Source organism: Siphateles boraxobius, unplaced genomic scaffold, assembly GCF_051911475.1.
Source record: "Siphateles boraxobius isolate OS27281-9 unplaced genomic scaffold, OSU_SipBor_1 7, whole genome shotgun sequence".
Lineage (NCBI taxonomy): Eukaryota > Metazoa > Chordata > Actinopteri > Cypriniformes > Leuciscidae > Siphateles > Siphateles boraxobius.
In genome coordinates, this window is record NW_027509197.1 from 18,070,711 (window position 1) to 18,088,330 (window position 17,620).

General features: G+C 37.4%; 2 protein-coding genes across 2 annotated transcripts in view; both read left to right on the forward strand.

Annotated features, from left to right (window-relative positions):
- cntnap5a (contactin associated protein family member 5a) overlaps positions 1 to 13,125 on the forward strand; it is a 158,753-nt gene extending 145,628 nt beyond the window's left edge. The window contains exons 19-24 of the mRNA XM_077216325.1: positions 1,328 to 1,552; positions 3,322 to 3,455; positions 3,725 to 3,809; positions 4,274 to 4,477; positions 6,520 to 6,594; positions 10,932 to 13,125. Of these exons, the coding sequence (XP_077072440.1) occupies positions 1,328 to 1,552; positions 3,322 to 3,455; positions 3,725 to 3,809; positions 4,274 to 4,477; positions 6,520 to 6,594; positions 10,932 to 11,128 (920 nt within the window). The 3' untranslated portion in view covers positions 11,129 to 13,125. The remainder of the gene's footprint in view (positions 1 to 1,327; positions 1,553 to 3,321; positions 3,456 to 3,724; positions 3,810 to 4,273; positions 4,478 to 6,519; positions 6,595 to 10,931) is intronic.
- Positions 13,126 to 14,959: 1,834 nt separating this feature from the next.
- Positions 14,960 to 15,898, forward strand: tas2r203 (taste receptor, type 2, member 203). The gene has a single exon (XM_077215118.1). The coding sequence runs from the start codon at positions 14,960 to 14,962 to the stop codon at positions 15,896 to 15,898; it is 939 nt and encodes a 312-aa protein (XP_077071233.1).
- The last annotated feature ends 1,722 nt before the right edge of the window (positions 15,899 to 17,620 follow it).

A 17,620-nucleotide genomic window follows, 5' to 3' on the forward strand; every position in this document is an offset into this window, starting at 1 on the left:
TAATTAACCAATCATACCATTGATTAGCTCTACCAAACTTGGATGTCTTTTTTTTCCAGTAATAAACAAACATTGTTAAGATGTTTTGATTGATACTGTGAAGCAGCTTTGATACAATCTGTATTGTGAAAAGTGCTATATAAATATATTTGACTTGACTTGACTTGACTTGTTCAAATACAGACAGAGAAGAAAACATGATTATTAATGCCAAAGTACAGTGATGTGAATAAGTTAGGACACCCATGCTAAAGTTGCCTAAAAAGAGGAATAAAAAATCATCTTTTGGAAATTGATCTTAATGCCTTAATTGGAAAAATTAGGAAAAATCCAACCTTTAAGGACACCAATTTTCTTTGTAAATGAATAATGTATCATAAATAAATAAATGTTCTTCCTTAAAAAACAGGGTGTATCCTGATAAAGTTCCCTTAGCCTTTGGAATTAAAATATCCCCACATCATCTTTCAATGCAAATCAAACCAGCTATTAGGCTAACTGAAGTAAAACCATGCCAATCTCTAGGTATGGTGAAGGGAATGTGATGATGTGGGGATATTTTAATTCCAAAGGCTAAGGGAACTTTATCAGGATGCATATTATCCTGGATCCATGAAATAACTGGCCTTTAAAAGGTGTCCTGACTTATGCACCCTGTATTTTAAGGAAGAACATTTATTTATTTATGATACATTATTCATTCACAAAGAAAATTGGTGTCCTTAAAGGTTGGATTTTCCTCATTTTTTTTTTTAAATAAGGCATTACGATCAATTTCCAAAAGATTATTTTTTTATTCCTCTTTTTAGGCAACTTTAGCATGGGTGTCCTAACTTAATCACATCACTGTATTTCTTCTAATTCTTGCTGCAATAGTGCAATATATTTAATATTTGGAATATTAAATTTTGTGTTAAACATGCTTTGAGTCCTACTTTCTTTCTTTGTTCTTTTTTTCTTTCTTTTTCTTCTTTATTTCCTTCTGTCTTCTTTCTTTCTTTTTGCTTTCTTTTCTCTCTTTTTGCTTTCTTTCTTTTTTTCTTTCTTTTTTCTTTCTCTTTTTCTTTCTCCCTCTGTCTGTCTGTCATCATATTATGGGTAAAAAAGTGAGTTGTAAATGGCCTATAATGTTGAGTTTAAAGCTGAGCAGCCCTTTTTTTACTTTTCAGACAAGGAATTATCAAGCCAACATTCAGAGTTTGTCTTCACAGATTTTCTATAGTCACATACCCCGTGTTTAATGCGTTTAAACAAAACTTGAAGGAAATCAGGTGTAGTCTGATTTATAGCCAATGACAATATCCATCTGGTGTTTTTGTGTCCACAGAGGTGTCCATGTCTTTTGAAAGAGGAGCGTCGGTCACCTACATATTTCAGGAGCCATTCTCCGTCATACAGAACAGGTCGGCCACAGTGCTGACTGTCCCCTCTCAATACAGCAAGACCAGAGACAACATGGCACTGAGTTTCCAGACCACTCAGAGTCCTGCCCTGCTGCTCACAGTCAACACTCTCAGCCAGCAGTATGTAGCCATCATCTTAGCACGAAACGGTGAGATGGCTGTCCAAACGGTTGTCATAGATCATATTAGTTTATGAAAGGTTTATATGTCTATAATAGGGATATTGCAGTATTAAATTAATTACTCACGTCCCCTATTATCTGGGATAATGTACAACGAGATTAAATTCAAAGAAACATAAAAAGTTATAGTTCTCTGATTGTGTACTTCTCTAATTAGATTAAGGCCACAAGGCTGTTGATTAATCCCGCTGAACTGGTTCTTTAACTGTCACCTTGTAGATCACTGGAAGGTGTACGAATCATATTAACAGTAAATCGCAATTAACTAGCAAAACATTAACAGCCAACCTAGATCAGGCTTTTTCACATAACCAAAGCTTCTAATTTCATGCTGTTCTTCAAGGTCACATTAAATCTCCTAAAAAGATAGTTCACTCAACTATCACAATGAAAAGTCTGTCATCATTTATTTGTTCTCATGTCGTCCCAAACCCATATGACATTCTTTCGTCAAGCTCCAGCAATGACAAAAGCACCATAACTATATGTTTTTATTGTTAACTAAATATAAAACTATACAAAATATGAATTAAACACTTAAATTAAAATAAAGTTGAAGTACTGAAATTACAAAACCTGAAATAAAAGTAAATTAAAGCTAATCATAAAATAAAATGACAAACTAAAACTTTTGAAACCATAATTTTAATAAATATAAAATAATAGCTTATATAGAAAATATAAATATAATAGCTTGTTCAAAACATTAATAAACACTATAAAATAAAACTCAAATATATCATAACAATAGTACAAATTACTTATTTTATATTCCAAGTCTTCCTAAGTCATAGAATAGTTTTAGAGATAAAATGAGAACATTTGACCTCAATGACACCTTGATGCTCCATATTTAAATATATAAAAACATGAAACGTAACTAACATCAAAAACTGTATGATATGAATCGATTTATGATTTATGGTGCTTTTATGAGACTTTTTTGTCCTTTTGGTCACCTTTCATTTTCATTGTGTGGAAAAGAGCAGAATCCCACTAAACTAAGTTGTGTGTTCCATGGAAGAGGCAGTAAAATGCCGAAAGAGCTATTATTTTAAGATCAGTCATGCCTTCACCCAGCTTACCAAAATATGGATTTTTATTGTGCAACACTCACATAATATTACCACCCACATTCTTTTTGTGCAAAATCCAATCACAATGCTGTTTTAGAAATATTGACATAAAAGTGTTAAGTGCAGTAATCTTTGGCACATAAAGAAAGTCAAGAGATGTCTCAGATATAACTGTACCAACTTTGTGAGGGAATCTCAGCACTGACCTGCACCTTGACCATTTATCTGCACTATATGTGTGTAGGAGGGACAAATAAATGTGTATTGACAAATTCAATACAGAGTAAAAAGGGCTAGAGGCTGCCAGGGAATTAATATTTATAAATCTTTAAGAGCAGCTGCTAAGGTCCTGCGTAGTCTATATATAAATACATTGTCTTATAGACTTATGCAAGCCTCTTCTTGGGAGCTGGAGCTGTAAAATCCATATGCTGAGCTCTGTAAGAACGCTACAGGATGACTCACTATTATATTGGAACGTACATAATTCACCATGACTGGTGAATGGTTTAAATTTTTGCTTGACTAATCCAAGTACCAAATGGATGATAAAATGGTTTTTCACAATGATTTACAACATGCTCACAACAAAATCATTCATCCCTGACTAGAGCTATAAGTAACTTTTGCCAAATTTGCTAATGCATCTGTTCCTCTCAGGGAGTTTACAAATCTGGTACCAACTGCATAAGGAGAAGAGACCGGATGTGTTCAGCCCCATCCTGAGCAGCCTGGCAGACGGACGACTGCATAGAGTTCACATCCAGCGGGAGGGAAAGGACGTGTTTGTTCAGGTGTTATATTTCACTGCATACGTGAAACATGCTATGGTTAGCAAATGTAGGAACACAAAATACTTTGCATAACTGGAATATGGTTGATTGAATTGCTTTTTTACATTGATTTTTTTTGGGGGGGGGGGGAAGATCAATACACAAAGCAGTAAAGGTGAAATGCAGTCAATATACAATAGTTATGTAGGACATTGCCTTTTGATTCACCTGTACTGTAGCTCTTTGAGATTTTCATGTATTCACTCAACTGCCCTTGTTTTTTTTTATAGGTTGACCATGAAAATAAGAAGTACACACTTTCATATGATGCAGCGTTTAACACTATGAAGTCACTGACTTTAGGAAAAGTCACAGGTAATTAAATGAATTGATCCTATTTAAAAAGACACTTATTAAATCCTTTACATTATCTGTAATATCGATTAAAAATACATATTTTGATACATACCGAAGTTCTTCCACTACATAGTGCCTTGACTATTCAGAACCTGTCGTGATGCTTGATGGGTTTGAATTTGCCCCTTTCCAGACATTCAACAAGGGTGATTCAACAATGAAAAAAGATAAGCCTTCAGTCACTCAAGGTTGCTAGCAATCATGAAACACATGAGCAGAAGTGTGCTTGCTTCTGGAATATACAGGGATTTGAAAACAGTGAAACTTCATAATATGTTCGTGGCTGTCCGTAATTGTAACTTTTGAAATCAAATGCTCACAATAGCTGAAAGCAGTGTTTTTAATGAATAATTACTGTAAATGTGTGTGACAGAAACAACGTCTGACGTTTATACATTTTATTATTTTCTTTTTCCAAACAGGAAGTGATGTAATGGATGATGAGGTAGCTCATGCTGGGTCCAAAGGATTCATCGGCTGCTTTTCATCTGTCCAGTATAACCACGTTGCTCCACTGAAGGCAGTGTTATTGAACAGAGGTAGCTCTCTGGTCAGCATACGAGGACATTTACTGGAATCAAATTGCGGAGCATTAGCTGACCTTTCAACCTCTGTATCTCATTTAGGTAAGTTCTTAGACATCAATACGAAATGATCGAGCTGTTTGACAATAGATAGTTTTTGCATTTGATTGCATCATATGTGTAGCATTTCGTTGAAAGATTTTTTTTGGTATTGAATGTTGTCTGACATCATATCCATCACCTAAATAACAAATAAAAAGGATGTGTTTGGTGGGAAACATCTACCAATTCACCATGGTAATTGTGATGACAGTGGGTCACCTGGCTTTATAGTTACAATTTCCATGATAAAGACCTCCTGTGGATGGGTTAGAAAATCGATGCGATTTCAAAAGCGAACACTAAACATTTTTTTTCCATATATATATATATATATATATATATATATATATATATATGGAACTTCATCTAACATAATATTAGTTGTTATTATATATATTATGTATATATATATATATGGAACTTTTTTTAAGTGTTCGCCTTTTAAATCGCCTTGATTTTCTCCTATCTAACCCAGTATATATATATATATATATATATATATATATATATATATATATATATATATATATATATATATATACTTTTGATCTAGATTTGAAATAAATTAGATTAGATTTAGATTTAGTTAGATTTTCTCCTAACTATATATATATATGTATTATATATATAATTGAAGCGTTTTTTTTTCATCAGACCAACTAGATCTCTGAGCAGAGAGGCAAAGACTTTTTTTACTGTTCTTCCTTGGTTAGTGGACAGGAGAGATCCGCGAATGGGCTATTATTTCATCCACAACCGCATCACAAAACTCATCATCTGTCCGCCATCCATCCGCACCAACGGTTTTTGACCAATTTTCAAAGCCGCACCTGCCCGCCATCCGCTTATTGTTTTATCGGTGTGTGTCCACTACAGCGGCAAAACTCCCGCTGGCAATGCTATAACGTCTCTGCTTTGGGGTGTGTCTGTTGCGAGTGTGTTTAATCTTTGTTTTTTTCAACACACACTATATAATCATCAGAGATGCACGCGACTCCTTTCGGAAATAGACAAGCTTTGTTTCCAAATGCCCCAAACAAAGATATCCTGTAAATTGTACAACTTTTATAAACCCAGCCAGTATAATCACAATGAACACATCCAAAATTAAATATTAACATATAGGCTATATAACAATTGTCTTGAGAGTTTAAAAATATGCAGATTGTGCCGGAGTTTATGCTGATTTTCGTGCATAAATAATTTTGTATACAAATTAGACCTGTGCAGTTTTTATATATCTTAAATAGGCAATTTTATTTTGGATGTGTTCATTGTGATTATATTGGCTGGTTTTATAAAAGTTTATAAAATTGACAGGATATACTTGCTTGGTAGATTTGGAATCAAGGCTTGTCTATTTCTAAACGTAATCGCGTGAATCTCTGATGATTATATTGTCCGCGTGTAAAAAAAAAACACAGATTAAACACACTCGCAACAGACACGTAGGCCTACACCCCAAAGCAGAGGTGTTAAAGCATTGCAACGTCACTGAGCGGAGTTTTGTCGCTGTAGTGGACACGCAACACTAGGTTTAGGGTGATGCAAGGCGCTGTTGACGCGAGCTGCGGGGCTAGAAAGCTCTTGCCTGTTCTAGAAAGGATACGGATGTACTTTTAATAATGTATTGTATTAAGTGTCCATTTCATTATAATATTCAGATTTATCATAAATAATTGAACATGCACATGTATTTTAAGTTCCGTTAAAGAGGGGTGGAGGTGTGGTCACATTTGAAAATGTACTTGAAAGTAATGAAATAGTTACTTTCTGAAGTAACTAGTTACTTTTATAATTTGTAACTGAGTAACTAATTTAGTTACTTTTTGGAAGAAGTAACTAGTAACTGTAACTAATTACTTTTTTAAAGTAACTTGCCCAACAGTGATGAAAAGGAAGTCTAATTGGGCATTTAAAAACAAAAGGGATGACCCCTTAAAATGTAAAGCAACTGCATATTGCACACATTGCACTATCAGAGGAAACAGATTTCTTTAGAGTTCAATCTGTGCTGTATTTCTGTGTGATGCATCCTGTAGATCATGGAGAGGAGGTGGGAAAAGATAACGGGCTTCGTGAAGACGACAGCCAGTCTGATTCAGCTGTAATCGGAGGTTTGTTTTACCATCTCAGTCTGCTTCATTCTTTCATTTGTAACAGTCAGTGAAGTATGAAATGAGCTTTCACTATCACACGTATTGTTTATGTTCATCTTTTCTTTTTGGTGTTTTTATTTCAGAAACGGGTAATGACTTTGTATTGGTAATTTGTTGTGCGCAGTAATTTATGGTGATAAAATCTCCATTAAAATTGTCACAAGGGATTGTTGACTGTTAGATATTTGTAGGCAGCATAAATGTTCCATTAAAGGAGAAAGAGAATTTGTAGAATGTGTGAGTATTCTAGGGGTGTAACGGTTCTCTGTAAAAAATCGAACCATACCGTTCTCCACCCCTGTTCAGAACTCACTTGCACCACGTTTGATCCATGGTTTGATCTCAAAACTGATGACGCATCTATAATCTGGTTTGTTGAAAATAACAATGCGTAAAACAGACATAATCAAAAAAACGTGAACAAAACTTTCTCTTTGTAAACTCTGTTCAATGTGAGTGCCAAATGCTCGAACATGACCAGTCATTTACGCCGGAGTTGATAGCGCTCGAGCGCAGACGAGACCTGAACTGCACACGTTACTATTGGTGTTTAAAACTAAACTCATTTAAGCTTTGCCAATGTAATCATGCGAAGTGGATTTCCCCTCGGGGAGAATCCTCTGGTTCTGAGCCACCACTGTAACGGTCTCATGTGCAGGAGGCCAAAAGGTATCACGTTGGACGCAGCTGCCACGAGACCTAACAGTCTCTGGAACTGTTTTACAGTGGATGACTGGCCTAGCTTGACCTGATCTACTGTGACAACTGTGCCTGCATCGTCGTCGAATCCCACACTACACCGAGAAAAGTGGTTCTCTGTAATGGAGAAAGAACACTCTTCTTGGCGTTGAGCCTCAACCCCAACCTCTTGATGTGAGCAAGAACGACATCTCGATGCCGAACCGCCTGTTGTTCAGGATACGGATGCCCTGCAGCCTCAGCGGGGCTATAGCCGCATCCATACACTTTGTGAACGTGCGGGGTTACAGTGCTAGGCCGAACGGAAGAACCGGATATTGGTAAGCTTCGCCCCCGAAAGCGAACCTCAGGAACTTCCTGTGATCAGGGAGGACAGATACGTGGAAGTAAGCGTCCTTTAGACCTATCGTGACGAAACCAGTCCTCGGATCGGATTTGTGACACGATCTGCTTGAGAGTGAGCATCTTGAATTTGAGCTTCCCAACAGCGCGATTTAAGAGACGCAGATCTAGAAAGGGACGCAGCCCTCTATCTTTTTTCGGAACGATGAAGTACCGGCTGTAGTATCCTAACTCCCTGCTGGGTGGAGGAACCCGCTCTATAGCTCCTTTTTCTCTATAGTATTCAGGACCCACTGAGAAACATTGGGGAGAATTTTCCATTCCGCCAGGAACTGTAATAAGGGAACCAGCCTCTCGAGGCTGGCCTCTGGATGAACATCCCGAGTGACAGACACAGCGCCCTGTAACGTACTGGCAGGGAACAGCTGGTCTGGGCACTCCACAACCCTCCTCGGAGGGGGCGAGCGTCCCTCTGGAAATCGCTCGCCGAGTCTCTCTACGCCCTGTATAGGCAGGGTTAGTAGAGCAGACCCCTGAGGGCATCGGGAAAGACAGGGCACCGTGTTTTTGTGCAGTGAACTCAAGTCTTCCACGATGGGGACCACCCTCAGGGTCCTGACGTTCAGTACGTCAGGATTTTTTCGAAGCGACCTTTTTGGCGATAATGACTGTCCTCAGATCAGCCCTACCCCGAGAAGGTCGCGCCGGAGAGCGCCTCGCCTCGTCCCTCCAGTTTCTCTGCGGGGGGGGCACGAGACGCGACACTCCGTTTCTGCTGCGCTCTTTTTGAAGTACTCGGCGGCTGGGACTGCCCTCGCTCAGCAGCCCCAGCGACACGCACTTTAAGGGGCATAAATTTCTGAAAGCAGCCGCCTGTTTCTTCTCTTCCTGGAACCTCTCCGTGACAGAGTGAAGAGCGTCACCGAAGAGGCCCGCAGGCGAAACTGGAGCATTTAAAAGGAGAGTCTTATCATTCTCCTTCATAGAGGTCTGACTCAACCACAAGTGTTTCTCTGTGGCCACCATGGCTGCCATAGACCGGCCGATAGATTTAGCGGTCTCCTTGGTGGCCCGGAGAGTGAGATCAGCAGTCTGCCTGAGCTCATTAATCATATCAACAGAAAGTTCACCCCCCTCACAAGCATCTTTAAGCAGGTCAGCCTGATAAGCCTGCATAATGGCCACAGTGTGTAGACATGCAGCCGCCTGACCTGCCGCTGAGTAAGCCTTCCCCACTAACACAGAAGTTTTTTTTTTTTTTTTAGTGGCTTAGAGGGCAGAGCCAGTGCTTTAAGTGAAGATGACGAAGCAGGAGAGAGATAGCTAGCAAGCATCTCCTCTGCCTTCGGCATGGTCACGTACCCTGAAGCTTTTGCACCAAAAATGTTTCCATAAGCATTAGACTGGTCAGTATAAATTCTGCTTGAAACAGGTCTGACCCAGGTCTTTGAAACCTCAGAGTGAAGATCTGGGAAGAATGGTAAGCACCGGCGAGAAGGCTGAGGACGGGCAGACAGAAATCTATCATCTAATTTGCTTTTATTACTAGACTCCTGCCTATCAGTTGGCCACTCGATGCTGAGCTTTTCAACAGCCCGAGATAACACATCTATCAGCCCCTCTTCAGCAGTATGCTGGAGTGACGAGTTAGTTTCTTCTGATGCAAAACTTTCGACATCAAGCTCCTCAGAACTGGATAATCTAAGTTCGACATCATGTGCCCCGACCCGGGCAGAAGTAACCGCCGCAGCGCGTGCTTCCAGAGCCGGGTGAGAGGCACTAGATCTCGCCGGAGATAGCTGAGATAGGGCGGAGCCCGTCTCAACGTCGCCAGTGAGATCCATCTGCGAGCCCCAAGACAAGCGCCGCCGCTCTGCCTCAACAGAAGCGGGACCCGAGCCTCGGGGAGCTCGCAGCAAACCACTCTCCTCGAAGAGCGATCGCCGCGAGCGCAGAGTTCTCAAGGGAAAACGCGCGCAATGCTCACAATCGACCCCCTCGAGAGCCGACTGGGCATGCTGCAATCCCAAACAAGCAACACACAGCTGATGTGTATCCCCACCCGTGATGTATCGTGTACAGGGGGAAACACACTTTCTATATTGCTCGCTCGTCACTTTAACACTCATATTGGTTTTTATATATATATATGTATATATATATATATATATATAGTGAGAAACTCCTGTCTAAACAGACAAACACAATCGATAGATTTCAGACACACACAGAGCTTGCTGAAGTAACAAAAAGCTGGCGTATTGTGTGCTCAGGGGATATTTATAGCTTCCTGGTCGATGACGTCACTCGCTATGACGCTCCATCTCTCCATTGACTGATTTCATTCATGCTTCAGACGCGTCACGCTGAAGGGCGTTCCCACTGCGATTTCACGCAGCGGTAGTCCCTGAAGGGGAACTAATGTTAGACATACCTGGAAAGCATAGTTTATTTTATTAGTATCTTTGCTCTATTGTATTTATTTGTGCTTTTGCTTGTAGTTAGATTATTTGTTCTTATTTTCTTTATTTTATTTGACAGTAGTCTTTTTTCCCTGAATATAGCACATACCGAACCATACCGAAACTGTGACCCTAAAACTGTGATACAAACCGAACCGTGGGCTATTTGAACCGTTGCACCCTTAGAGTATTTATTCACTTGCCCATTTAACCTAATTGTAATTTATTTTATTATTTTATTTTATATAATATTATTTTAGAAATCCTACATAACTTCTGCTGTAATGGACATTATGCTGCCTATTAAGTTTAACTTAAACATGGCATTTTCTTTTAACGGGTAAAGGCCCCGATATACTCACGGCGAAGATCTATTTCAAAACGAATTTCAAAATATTTGAGCAGCGATATACTGTTACCGACATCTTACATCTGACGCCCCCCACACTACTGAGAGAGACGGTTAGATGAATATGTAAATATGTGCTGGACGTTTTCCTCCCAATCACAAAGTAAACACACAACAAAATTGAGAAAACGGTATCAGTGTCTTGTTTCATCTGAAGTACAACTTAATTTTCACTTGTAAATTGGCTCTCCGGTGTGTTCAAGTTTTTACTCTCGGCCATCTGATCTTGACGATCTCGTGTGGATAAATGAACCTGAAAAGATTTCCATGTGAAAGAAGGCAGAGCCTCCGCGCACACCTACCTGTTATGTAATCACCATGGACCAATGGTAGTGCAAAGGTGTCAAAACACAAATAAGCTGAGTGTCCATTCTGATTCGCAGGTGTGGTGACAGCTGCAGTCTTCAGTACACTCTGTGTGCTGGCTGTGATGACCCGTTTCCTTTACCAACATCGACAAGCTCAAAGAACTGCAAGACTCCAAGAAAAGGAGCACCAACGTAGCCTTGAAGCTGCTTACAGGGCAGAGTTTCACCTTCACAACTCCATGAGAGACAGCATGCAAGAGTACTACATCTGATGGACAATCCGACCCTGTAGTTTTCAGTTCAGCTATCAGTTCCTCCAGTGTCTCCTTCAGCAAACGTGCCGTGAGGCACTTTCTATCCAGTAAGGATCGTTAGTTGGAGATTTCCTTGCTTTGGGAACAGCGGAATCTTCTGATCTGTGTAAGTAGTAGCTTGTAGTTTTCACAGTGCTTGCCCCAAGTGTTGGATCAATCAACATTAGGTAATTTATGGGATGTGAGTGGTGCGTTAGGAGGTGTTCGTATTAATTGAATAATATGCCCTCTGGATAGAAACTGGAATGGAGAATGACACTTTCATCTTTAGTGCATGAATGCAGATTCTGAAGTGTTAATTATACTCTAAACAAAATGACAAACTGAACACACATATAAGTCTGTGAATTTTTTTTGGTTGCCAGAAATATCTTTGAAATGGCAACATTGTGAGAGGAAGTCCTGGTTCACTGTTTCAATAGTACAGTGCTTCAGGTCGAGGACAGTAGCTTGTCCAAACCTGGCTAATGATTTTACGTTATTTAGTCTTAGCATTGTTAAGAAGGAAAGGAGTTTATGTAAACATGCTGAGCAATTAAAAATTGTCCTTAAGAAATTATTTTTGTTTCACAAGAAATCTACTAACAGAGACCAAACTCATTCAGTAAAGTGACTTAATTCGAAATTGAAAAGATGCGCAGAAATATTGTAGATTTAAACATGATGCTGTCTAATGTAACATTACCCATCTGTGTTATGATGTGAAATATCTGCCATATTGATAATGGATAAATCCTAATGGGTCAGTAATATTTTTTTAATTCAAGTTTTTACTCCGCAAGAATGCATTAAATTATCCAAAAGCTACAGTAAAGACAGTAAATATTTTTTTTTAATTTCGGAAAAAATGCTCTACTTATGAATGTTCTATCAAAGAATCCTTGCTGCTGAAAATTCAGCTTTGCCATCACAGAAATTAATATATTAAAATAGAACAGTTATTTTAGTTTCTAATAATATTTCTCAATATTACTGTTTTGACTGTCTTTTTTGATCAGATAAATGCAGCCTTGTGAGCATATGAGACGTCTTTCAAAAACTTTTTTTCTTTTTTTTTATCGTACCAACCCCAAGCTTTTGAACAGTAGTGTGATTCTGGATTGGCTGAGTTGTTCTAGGTTACCTGGACATGTTTTTCTCTTGACATTATGAATATGTGAACTGATTATGGAAATTCCACAGCATTTAACCTCATCGTACACAGTAATGTTACAGGACTTGTGAATTTCTGTTACACTAACTGACACAGAAGTACATCTGAAGTTTGACTAAAATAACTTTGAGCACTAGTCTAAAAATCAGAGAACATTCCTTTGAAATTTAATCATGTTATGACATGAGATCACCTTAGACGGAGAATAATATCTGGTGTCTATGTCGTATCACTGAATTTCATGTTCACAGTGTCTAAATGACAAGAATATCTCTAGACATCCTTCAATGATCTGGATAACTGATAATCTTCACACACAATTCTGAGTAGGTCGTAACTGTAGCAGCTAGTCCTTTAATATTTGCCTTTGATACAAAATCAGTATTGACTCTGAAGAAAAGATTTTGTTATGCTTATACATTTTTACCTGATTAAGGAAGGTTAACCTCTTCCATAAAAGTCTATTAAATTAACACAACAGATATTTTCTGTTCTTTACTCCAGTACACAAGATAATCATTGTAAAGTAAGTGGCATTGTTTTTGTTTTTTTGTTTTCTCAGATAATATTTATTTCTTCCCAGTTATCACAAATAAGTGGTTGTATTATGTTGGACTGGACTGACAGATCTTTATCTTTCTCTTTTGAAACTGAAGTGTCCTTTGAAATATTTCTCTCTTAAACTTTTTGTACATCTATTGATATTAATTATTTTAGGGGCTGTTTTGTAGGAATGTAAATGTACAGCTATATTGTAAATACATGTTTAATAATAAAAAAAGACTTTTTTCATCATTGAGCCACATTTTTGTGCAAGTACTCATTACTAAAATTTAAATTAATTTAAAGAAAATTTTAGATTTTTATTCAACAGAAATAAGTACTTTGCGATTACAGTTCTAGTTGTGGAATTTAAGAAGAGGATAAGTCCAAGAGCATTAAGTGAAACACTTGATGTGAAAATAATGGTTTGCACTTTATCTTAGCACAATAATATGTCTTGAAAACCTCTAGTCGGTAATGTCGTTTTTAGTCTCATTTCACATTAAAGTGGCTGTCACTGTATTATTTTAATTATAAATATTTCGATTGCTTTATTTATTCACTATTCCTTTCCTTCATTCATACGAGGAGAGATTATGTCTTCCCCCCTTTTTAATATCACAGAATAAACTAAATAGTTTATCAAAAGAATTGCCAGATTAGAAAATTATTTAGCATTTTTTCCATGTGTAACTTCATTGGGCCTTTGTGCCAATATAGACCTTTTATTAAAGTCATTATTGTCTTTCACATTGCATGCAACATCCTAACTAATGCAAATATCACATAAAGGTTTGCATAATCTTGTCATGGTTAATTAAACACTTTAATACAGGAGCCCGGCTGCATCATGCATATGCAAAAGTGAACGATGAGTTACAATAATGAACATTTACTTAAGGTTTTACAGTGGTGGACACTGTTGTGCTTACCTGAGCAAAACTTCCCACTACTATAAGCTGCTTGCTATGTGGTTGCTTGTGTGTTATGTGTGGTTACTAATGGGCCAGAGCCAACCCACAAGATGCTGTAAGGTATATGGCTTGGGTCCCTTTTTCAATGTAAAATATGTTTTGTTTTGTTTTGTTTTGTCCACCAGGCAGAAATCATTTGTATATTGACCTTGTATTTTATTTTAGAGACTTGTTCAAATCTCTATACCTGTTGTAACTACAGTTATTAGTATTAAACACCACTAATTAAATAATGCAATCTCAAAATCTGCTTATCATAATATCCCCATATCCGATTTTCTTAATACACATCAGATGACATTTTGGAGATAAAATCGGTCAAATCGGGGAATATACAAATATAAAAGTCTTCAATCTGCAGTATACAATATTTATAAACAGTTTTAGGTAACATTTTATTTTGATGGTCCCTTTTGAACATTCTGTTGACTCAGTAAACTGTAAAAAAAAAAAGTGTTAGTTTAACTAACAAGTAAGTAACCTGTTTGCCTTAAAATGTTGAGTTCATTGAAATTGTAAAAAAAAATTGTTAATACAATGGAGATCAACAGAAACTCAAAATATTGTTCTCTGAGTTGATTCGACAGAAGAAAAAAACATTTTTGCAGTGTAACTTTGCAACTACATGTCAACTAACTCTCATTAGAGTAGTATCTGCTAACTCTATATTGTGGTGGTCCTCCAACAGACATTCTACTGACTAGAAGTAACTTTGCAACTACATGTCAACTTATACTAACCCCACTCTAATGAGAGTTAGTAGACATGTAGGAGCAACATCACTTATAGTCAACAGAATGTGTTCACGGGACCATCAAAATAAAGTGAAACACAGTTTTATTTATAAAGTATTTACATATCAAGTTTTATATATATCAAACAATAATTATTTGCAGTTGCACTGATTACGTAACACTTCAAGAAGAGCTTGTGGGTAGATCTGTTTTAATCCATGTAAGAATGAGTGTGATTTGCTTATGGCTGGCCGTTGAGCCACATTACATTTACCAACCTATTTTACTTTCACCTTATTTATTGGTGATGTTGTAATAAAAGCCTAGGTGTATCAGAAAGAGCAGGACATTTGCTGCACACAACTGATTGGAGGTAACACTAAAGATGGAGCCATGGCTATTTGTTTTGATCTCCAGTCCCCTTTGCTTCACAGCCATCGTTTTCAACATCATCTTCCTTTTTTGCCTAATGCGACCAGTCTCTGGAGTGACGCTTCGCAATCCACTGCGCTTCTTGTTAATTGTTGTGTTCATCAATTCAACATTTCAACAACTGGTCACTGCAATTACCATTATTATGCTTTTTTTTGAGTCACCTTTCTGGCTTCAAACGCTATGCAGAGCTTTGATTTATCAATTTTTTTGCGGCAACTTCTCATGCAATGCCTGGATCAGCATTTTCTACCACATGTCAATTGTTCCTCAACATCGTGCAATCTTTATCTGGATTAGGAGGAATATTAGAGCCATATTATATGTCGGCTTCGTTCTGAATCAGATAGTGCTTCTATTTTCTTTGTCTTTGGGGACAGTAACATATTTTTTGCTTGAGCCCGTCCCAGAGAATTTTACCTCACATGAACTGAACACAACATCACCAGCAGAAAGCTTAGAGGTAGACCTGTATTTATTTCATGTGGCAAACTTCTTGTATTTGCTATATTGCACCTGTCCGATGATCACGTTATTAATCTCTTGGGGCAAAACCTTTGTTTATCTGCGTGAACATATGAAGAAGATGGGACAGAGCAGTGAATCTTTTTCCCAGCCCCAGCAGAAGAGCCAGATGCGGGTCACAGTAACAGGCATGGTACAGGCCGCCCTGTTCCTGCCCAGCAGCCTGTGGACTGTAGCAGTTTCTGTCTTATACTTAACAGACCTCTTTGAAAAAGTGGACCCTGATAGATTTATCACAATGTCATTTTGCTCAGCATCCAGCTTGGGAAATATACTTTGTTTTGGATTCTCCCAGTCTGTGTTTCGCCATGGAATTGTAAGTGTGATTAACAAACTCAAGAGAATAAAGATGAATGCCTTGTGTTAGGATTCTTGCTGTTTATTATCATTGTATTTTGATATCATTATACTATATCTGGTGTAAACATTATATATGCTTCAAGCATGCCCACTCTTCCCTCATATGCTAGTAAGGTAAAAAAAAATAAGAAGTGTGTGAAAATATTGTTGTAACGGATTTCATTTAAATGTCTGTAACTGTGTTTTTTGTGCTATATATCTCAAGTTTTTATATAATATTCCCATATCTGTCTGCTTCAAATTAAAATAGTTTAACAATCTACGGTTTATCCGTTAATTAATGACAAGATTAAGAGCTGTTGTTGTAACCTACAGTGGTAATCATAAGCACTTTTAATTGTAGAACTAGAAAAATGTGGATGTTTTAAATGTTGTGCATAAATATGTTGTGATAAGTAACCTTCTATTTAATTTGAATTAAATTAAATAACATTTTCATTGAACAACCACTGAAAGTAAGAATTCAAATACAGACAATGTATGTGTCCCACAATAGCAGCATATTTTTACATATCTTGGAAAATGCTGCTGTTCTGCTGAGCTTCTCTCTGATTGGTCAGGATTGACAGGAAAGGGCTGACACCCCTTTATTTGCATCTGCAAAATGTCCTTTATGGAACATTTACTGTGTATCAGATCCTGCACATGGTAACCTCTGAATTCAATCTAACCATTAAATTTGATTGAAATAATGTATAGTGATATCTATGACTGCCTCTTCAAAGAGAGAATCATTTGCATTCACTACACCTGCAGTATGCCTCATTAACTGTGATGGGGGAGTGTGTAGCACAAGTTTTGCTGAACAGCCTGTGATATTGCCTGTATAGCTTTATTTAAATCGAGGACGAGAGTTTAGGGTTAAATTAACCATTACAGCTCCATAATGCATGTGTCTAAAGATGTTCTGTCTATTCCAGACAACTCATCACTCATGAAGATTCACATTGTTATTTTACAATGGAATATTGTATGTTTTCTAAACCTCTACTGTACACATGACTCGTTATTAAGGATAATCTAAGAACAAAAGTTTCACCAATTTCCTCAGGAGTTTGTTACAATAGTGTGCAGCCATGATTGAATTTATGGTGAACTATAAAAATCATTGCACTTGTCTGGGCATATTGTTATCTGTTTTTATGGTTGATGGCTTCAGATTCTCAAATCCTTTAATTGTTTAATTTAACAATTAAAATGGCGAAGACATTTATTGCAGATATTGATAAATCTCATTGCTTTTATTTTTGTTTTATATGTCCGTATCAAATAGAGGAACATACAGTAACGGTGTCCCATTTTTGCGAATTCCGAAAATGTACCTTGTCTAAAAAAAAAAAAAAAAAATTTAAACTTATCTGTTAAATAAGTGCCGGGGTGACCAACATTTCTCTCTGTATTTAAAGCTAATTAAGCAGGGATGGCTGATGAAGACGTCTTCATCTTATAAAACCCTGGTTAAATACTGTAGCTTGAAGGACAATTTTGGCATTTTATCTAATTATATGCCTTATCTCTTCCCAGTGATGATCCAATAAAACTCTATAATTATTCCCTCTGGGTCCTAACACTCAGTAAATCATTTAAACTCCAAAAATAACTTGGGAAACAGGAAATACTGCAGTCTTTCATTCAGTCTGCTTTAGAATGCTTGAAGAATTAAAGAAGTATGATAGGCTCAAGCTGCTTTTCATGATTGGTTATTAAAAAATAAAATAAATGGTTTTAT